General features: G+C 42.2%; 1 protein-coding gene across 4 annotated transcripts; it reads left to right on the forward strand.

Annotated features, from left to right (window-relative positions):
* Positions 1 to 209: 209 nt before the first annotated feature.
* On the forward strand, positions 210 to 6,218 carry LOC123164624 (zinc finger CCCH domain-containing protein 13). 4 transcript variants are annotated; one of them, XM_044582163.1, is made up of 11 exons: positions 224 to 513; positions 1,442 to 2,118; positions 2,339 to 2,470; positions 2,619 to 2,652; positions 2,771 to 2,906; positions 2,998 to 3,054; positions 3,540 to 3,637; positions 3,745 to 3,816; positions 3,936 to 4,144; positions 4,509 to 4,687; positions 5,739 to 6,218. In XM_044582163.1, the coding sequence occupies exons 2-11, from the start codon at positions 2,091 to 2,093 to the stop codon at positions 5,775 to 5,777; spliced, it is 984 nt and encodes a 327-aa protein (XP_044438098.1). In that variant the 5' UTR covers positions 224 to 513; positions 1,442 to 2,090; the 3' UTR covers positions 5,778 to 6,218. The 4 variants fall into 4 exon arrangements, with proteins under 4 accessions (XP_044438097.1, XP_044438098.1, XP_044438100.1 ...); XM_044582165.1 differs by having other exon boundaries at positions 1,442 to 2,112; XM_044582164.1 differs by having other exon boundaries at positions 230 to 513; positions 1,635 to 2,118.
* Positions 6,219 to 7,844: the final 1,626 nt, after the last annotated feature.

Here is a 7,844-nt window from a genome sequence, read left to right on the forward strand (position 1 = left end):
AAATCTTAGTACCAAAATATACTAAATGTGAATTTTCAAATTATATGATTTTTACAAAAGATACCTGACGTGATAAAAATGGGGCGCACAGCAGCCTCTGCCCAGCCTCTTCACCGAGGCTGCAGGGCACTGTTCGGCCCATTTTTATCTCGGCCGGCCCTTCCAGTTCCTGGGCCGGTCCTTCGGGCTTACTTGGGCAGCCGCTGCTCCGAGGCCTCTTCGGTTCGTCCGTCGTCGCCCTCGTGCCCTCGCTTCCTCCTCCATTCCTCCCTCGCCTCCCTCCTCCCGCCGGCGCCGCCCGCCTCCCCGTCTCCGGATCGCCGGCGCGCGCTCGAGAGATGCGGGAAATGCTCGATCCTCCGCCGCGCCGCGGCCCGGCCTTCAAGACGAAGCTGTGCGCGCTGTGGAGGCGCGGCCCCTGCCCCCGCGGCCCCTCCTGCGGCTTCGCCCACGGCGAAGGCGAGCTCCGCACGCCGCCTCCCCACTCCACCTTCCCGCCGCGCGCTGGACCTGGTATACTCCATACGCACCTCCCCCCCTCCCCCATCTCTCCCCCCGCCTGCTTTTCCATGTGCACTCGTCTAGGGATTTTTGCCTGCTTAGCGACTGTGGTGTGTCCAGAAAGCACCGATGGTTTCTGCAGTGTGTGTGGACAGTAAAATTGCCGCTGTTGAAGCTACTTGCGACACAGGATAAGTCTGGGTGGTCTGCTGTTAGTCCAAAAGGATGGTATTCTGTGACATTTTTAGGCAGAAGTATCAGTGATCCAGCAGAGGAGGAGCATTCTTTTCAAGAGATTCAAGTTTTTATGTGTTTGTTGGATCTTGTTATAGCTTCAGACAGTTTGTTATTTGCGGGGGACATGGCCGGCAGTGTAAGATTCTGGTTGTACATGGAGGAACAAGAGGTATCAGATGCCATACTTCCCGCAGAGAACACTGAAAATGGTGTGGTGGGAAGTTAGCAGCGATGGGAAATACTTGGAACAATAACTCCATTGTAGCAACTGACAAGAGCGCCCTTGCAAATTGGTATGCTTCTGCAATAATTGGAACAAGAGGTATCAATTGCGATATGGCTTCCAAGCTTATGCAGAGAACACTGAAACTCTTGTGTTTTGGAGTTAGCAATGAGAGGAAGTAATTGGAAGAATAACACAATTGCAGCAACTTAGAAGAGCACCATTGGAGGTTATACAAAGTGGCATCATTCTGCTATTTCTAGTTATACTTGTAGTGGCTGAGGGAACTCTGCAGTCTGCTTCGCAAACTTGGGGTCATGTTATAGTATGGAAATTTAGTACTATGATGATATTTTCTTTACATGTGCAGACATCAGAGATTGAACTACCAGTTGTGTCATGTCTTGTTGTATTATCTTTCATATATGATCTCCTATCCTTTTGATATAGTAGTTGAACTGAAGTCAAAGCTTCTTGCAGAACAGCGTGGCATTCCTGCTGGTTATTCCATTGATTTTACCACCCAAATTAGCTGTCACCTGAGCAGATTTCTTAGGATTGATCACTTCCAGAGGATGACTCGTCCTATTTGCATTGCTTACCTTTTCAGTCAGTGAACATATATTTTGTGGTCACTTGCATGGCCATCCTCTTACCAGAGAATTTTGTTCAGGGATATCACGTGGTTCCTCATCTCAATCAGATGCATGATAAGTTCAGTTTGCGAAAACCATATTGTTCAGCTTTGCAACCAATTGTTCTTTGAATATGCTAGGAGTTCCAAGTTTTCTTCTTCGGCTTTATTCTTGCCTGTCATTCCAAGTGCTATCACTGAACAAGAATAATAAAGTCAATATGGAAATATCTGGACAAGTGAAATTAGATTTACTTGGCGGTATTGGAGTTGCGGAATATCTTTATTCATGGTAATGAAAGCATGATATCCAAATCTGGAGTATCCATCAATTCCACTTCAGATGACTGATGTTGCAAGTGCTGGATCTAATTTTAAGCGGTGCACCGCAATGTTTAATCATATGTTGGTATCTCTTCTTGCATTAGTCTTATTGGCTCTTCCATTTAATGGCCTTTGGGGTTATCCTGGACTCTCTACTACTTATATTGCTAAATGACTAATCATATGGCTCAAGGTTGTGGTAAGCTTACATGTTTTATGTGTTGCCTTGTCTCTATATAACTCCATATATTTTCGCAGTGGTGTAGTTTCTTTATATTATTGCCAATCGAATAGTCATATCGCTCAAGGTTGTGGCAAGCTTAAATCTTCTGTTTTGCCTTGTCTCTGTCCATCTATATTTGTTGTGGTGTAGTTCTTCTTTATATTATTATATAAGCTTTTACGCTACTAACCTGTAGGGGGGCGAGATCATAGAATTCATGAATTTAGAGGCAGGCCTGAGAGAAGAAACTCTCCCCGGCGGAGGTATTCCCCTGACAGAGATACCAGAGGCCATTTATTTCGTAACAAGATGCCACCACGTTCTCAAGGTAGAGATAATCTCTCTTTCGTGTGTGTGCACAGGCGCACGTGTCACATGCTTCCCATAGCTTTTATTTTTTTACTTAAACTTGATAATTATTTTTAAAAAAAGAACCCAAACGTCTAATTTTGTTTCTATTTAAATCTTATTTGCAGGATCTAGTCAATCAAGATCTCCCATCAGGAAGAGGTATGTAACAAGTATCTCAGTGTATTCCATTCCAGTATATGGTCTTTGTTATCCACTCAGTTAACTCTAGATGTTATGCATGCATCGACCTTTCCAAGTGATTATGTGGATTTTCCAGTGAGAGAAGGCCTAAGAAGAAAGTAGATGGTGGTAAAAGTGATTCATCAGGAAGTTTCAACACCTCTGAAAATGAAGATAGAAAAAAAGATGACATACATTCCAGCAGTGATGAGAAGGATGACGGCGAAGCACAGGTTTGAACTGTACAATCCATCTCATTAGCATATAGGTGGAGCCGTCTCCATATTCCTGGACCTCTGTTATATGTTTATGTATGCTCTGCAGCTGAAACAAATTGCACTGGATATGAAAGCATTGCATGAAGATAAATCTAAACTACAGGTCAGTAATCATTGTCTCAATAAGCATGTTATAGACGACACTCAATTATGAGTTGTAAATACAGATGCAACGGCACACACTTATCAGTTATTAAGTTATATTTTGGTTGCATGTGTAGTTCCAACATTTTCTGCCTTAATTAGATAGTTGATGCATGCCAATTTTTATGATGGAGAAATTTAGACCTTCCAAGTTTAAAAGAGGTTCACTCCACCAAACATGATCATACATTCATGCGGAAGGTACTACCGATGTTTCTCCAAATTATGATGCCACAAACTAATGAGTAATCATTCATGCTTGGGAAAATATTGACATAGGACCATGCTCTGATTGAACACGGAGATAACCAGTCGTCCGTCATAAGTGCCTGATAAAATGCTTTCTTGAACTTCTCTGGGTTATGACGTTTTACTTTCATATAGTTGTGGTTGAGATTACTACAATCTATTTTCATTTATATCTATAAATACACATTATCACAGATGATATTGGACAAGAAAATCGAGGAAGCAGGCATAATTTCTGGCAGAGTAGATGATCTTGAATCACAGTTGAACAAAGAGAAAGAAGATTGTGAAAGGTTCTCAATTTCTACAACATATGAGCATACTTCTATGTAATCACTCTTCAGTTCAGGAGAAGTTCTCCAAGTATTTGGTTCTTGATAGTACTGCTCTTTGGATGTAGGATGACCTCCAAAATAAAGAAACTCATCAAAGCATATGGGCGTTACGTGAAAGCACAGGATGATTTAAAAAGGCATGTTCCTTTTATATGAACTATGATTTTTTTTTTCTGTTTGGATCACCACATAATTGCACTTCTGATTTTAGTCTTGACATGATTTTCATAGCTATTGACTCATTGGTTATCTTCAGGTCTCAAGGCCGTTTTGAGAGGTTGGCTGATTCGCTTGCTTCTGATTCCTTGAAATCTGGTACCAAAGAACAAGGGTCCAGTGTGAATGCTGGTAATGACGACCCATATAATGCTTATGAAATGAGCCCAGATGATCAGCGACAAAAGAATGGTTCAGCAGCTAGAAAAAGATCTGCTGCCCTTTCAACAAGCGAAGAAGAAAAAACTGGTAACACCTTGACGAGAACTTGGGGGATACTACTTTATTTTGGTACACCAGCATTTTTCTAGCCATCTTAATGCTGTCAGCCTGTTAAACTCGTTACTGGTATATAAATATCGCATCTTACTAGTTTGTACTGACATTATAGAAGCTAACAGTCTCATGTGTCCACAAGGTATTCATATTAAATGGCATCCAGTTAGACTTTTTAGATGTTGAACCCATTTATCCTTTAAAATGTGATATATTTCTTGTTCGGACACATTGGCCATTGTTGTCTTGAATATTATTTGTACATTCCCTGGGGCAAATGTGCTAACGAAGGAAAGAAACTATGTCTTTTGATTACAAACCGTTGTTACTTTTTCAGGAAAGAAAAGGAGAGTGAATGGTGATGATATGGTCCACATGTCAGGGAAATATAGATCAGAAGATGCTCTGGAGTCTTTAAAAAATAGCAAAGGAACTGAATCTCTGAAGAAATTAGGGGAAGATGGCAATAATGACGAAATAAATGTCATTTCTTCTGGCAATGATTTTACAGACAGGGTGAGTATATTTCTCACAGCGGATCAGCCAATTATATTTATTGAACATACATGAACGTTGTTAGGCAGAGATAACTCAGTTGATGGCTCATTATCTTACTATCCTATTATGTGTATATCCTTTATTTCTCATTCACTGCAATTTTGTAAGTTACAGGCTACTTTTGGTTATTCCTTAGTAAAAGTAAGGTCTTGTTTCTCTTCAGGTTTGATTGATAGCGCATCTAGGTGTAGTTCATTTGGTTAGACTTATGGTTCAGCCATCTGCGTGTCATCTAGGGGTTAAACTGATACATTGCTACTTACAGGTAGAATGTTCTGGAGTAAAGCATGTTCCGTTCTCCACTGATCTAGTTAATGTTGTAGTTGGTTCTGTTGAAATTGTCAGGATAGATTATAAATGAGGACAAATAGATGTCTATTTTGGTACAAATGGTATGGGTTCTATGACTTTTTGTTTGTTTGTTTGTTTATGATGGCACCTCCAATGAGTCCAAAAGGCTTATGTATCTTCATTTCCAAGCAATAACAAGCTTGATCATCTAAATAGTTGACGCAACTACTTTGCAATGGCTGGTGTACCATAGCAGAGAATCACGTACTCTTATTTCATACAGTTAATCTGTCAGCACAGCAGCTTAAGTTCAGCATGTCCTGTATAATCATGTAGTCATATGCCCTGGTATTTTCCTCTTGTCTTTTACTAGTAACTATACAAGAATTTTAGTGTTCACCCCTCTAGTTACCAGCTGGTCCTTGCGGTTTTTGTTTATGATCAGCATGTGGATCATTTGCATCTTTTGCCATTCAGTGTTTTTAAAAGCACTATGTGATAGTGAAATCAATTTGCATAAACTGATCGCCATTTACAGTTATTCCCGTGTTCTTACTACTTTTGCCTCTTCTTTTTGTCAACTTCTCTATTTTCAAATTTGCTATGTTCATACTGCAAATGCGTCAATAGGGCCAGCAGCTACTTCCAGCCAGTACTATGTGCCTGTGGTCTGTTTAGCATTATGCTGACATTTTATGCTCTTTGTTTTTGCCCGCAGTACAATGGCAACGAGGAGGATGATCCTGTGGACTTATAGACTCGGGTGGTGGGTGGCAGATTTCAGCAGTAAGGAGTTAGATTGAAACCTGGGTGGCTTTGAAACCCAGTGCTTTTGCTATATCATATCCAGTTCTTTATACATCGGGCGGTCGAAGCTCAGTGTCCCCGCAGCTGTGCTCTGCAGCAGTTAGCTTACGTGAAGACATATATTATAGTATTGCCGAAACATGTTTTGCCTCATGGGGAAGTTTTCTTCTTAATATCGCCGGACCTCGAAGTTGCTACCTGAGCTTGTATGGAGCCTATGACAGCCCTTCCTGATATTGTTTAGAGGTTTTGACACCCCTCATATGTTAGTTACTGCTGCTATTTTAAAGGCCTACTTGTGCCTGAGGAAGTGGAATGCATTATATCACATGCCACCTATATTTGCAATGCAATGCCAATTTGGTCCCTGAACTTGAGGGTTACACATTTATATCTCTGTGCTAAATTTATGCATATAAAACTATAAATAGCCAGCCAGGATGCAAATCCTCCTCTATTCGGTAACCTGTGATGACAGAATTTTCGCTTTGCTTTTTTTGACCATGCGATTGTCGTCTAAAATTATGTGTAGAGTATAGTCGATGCCTTTTGTGGTTGCCACATGTGGCCATGGCTTCACACAGGCAACAACACCGCCATCCTCTTCTATTGCGCCTCCATTCTTGCTCATGTCCCTAGTGGAAACGCCAGCACCGAAATTTTGCGGATTCAAGTGCACTGGACTCTAGCATCTCCTTTTTGTTTTGCACAAATTTGAATCAGCCTCCCTACCCCCACCTCCCATGGAGGTCGATGGATTTAGGGTGTGGCAAGGACAAATGGTTGTAGGCTTGCAACGGTTTCTACCTCCCTACCCCCCACCTCCCATGGAGGTCGATGGATTTAGGATGCAGCAAGGACGGATAGTTGTAGGCCAAGAGGATGATGGTGTGCCATGCTGTGCTAGAAATTCAATGGGGCGACATAGGAGGAACGGTGAATCACCATCATCTTTATACTCCTATAAAAAACACGGTTGATGGTGATGGTGTGCCTGCCTTCTGACCATCTCAGCCGTCAAATCTGAAACAAACGGTTTAGATGACGTTAAGTATAAAAGGCATCCCTTCTTCCAACTCATGGCCCGATGAGGGTACCCTCGACCGCCTTCTGGATTAGCCGATGCGCGGCACAACAGCCCCTCTCCTCCAGATGGAGCCCTTTGAATCCCTATAGCAGACTAGCAGCGGCTGCTTCTCCTACCGGAAGAATGACCGAAGAAGGTTTGGTGGTGGTGCGATTTACTTCTCCAATCTCTTGCCCTCTTCGACTGTTCCTCAGATCTGCCCTCTTCTCTTCCAAATCCGCCCTCTTCCCCAATTATTCCAATCCTGTGCATGAGCGGGGCAGCGTAAAAGGCAGTTGGTGTGGGCGGCGCTGGTGTACTTGTTGGGCTTCGTCCGATGAAGACGCCGGTGCCGGAGGCCGGCGGCTGGCACAAAGTAAAAAAGCTTTACTCGCATGTGGAGGACGACTTGCGACTGTCGGTGGACGCGATGGATCTTTCCAGAAAGGATGTTGTATCCTTACTGTCTTTTCAGAACACCTGGTTACCTTCCTAGAGAAAGAGTAAAGTATCTGGACAAGTCTTGAACTCTCCTTGTCCTTACCGTAGAACCTAAACCTACCTTTCAGTCTCTAGCAGCGCTGCTAATTGTTCACTAGGAATTTTAAAATCCGTCCTATTGTCATCAGATCATTCGTTTCTTCTTCTGGTGTGTTTAATTTTGTCTTGACTTTGGGGATCGAGATTATGGTTTCCAGTTAAGATTTCTTGATTCTTTTATCGAGGTCATCATGGTCTAAGATGCGTTCTTGGTACTACTCCCTCCGTTCCTAAATATAAAAGCATAATTGGTTTGGTGCCAAAAATTGGCATGCCAATGTTTGACATTGTGCCAAATATTGGCTAATAATTGGTTGGTTACCAAATTGTCTTGTCTATCTCACATGAAGTTGCCAATATTTGGCAAGTATTGGTATTGCCAATATTTGGCAATGCCAACATTTGGCTAGC

This window comes from Triticum aestivum, chromosome 7D (assembly GCF_018294505.1).
Source record: "Triticum aestivum cultivar Chinese Spring chromosome 7D, IWGSC CS RefSeq v2.1, whole genome shotgun sequence".
Lineage (NCBI taxonomy): Eukaryota > Viridiplantae > Streptophyta > Magnoliopsida > Poales > Poaceae > Triticum > Triticum aestivum.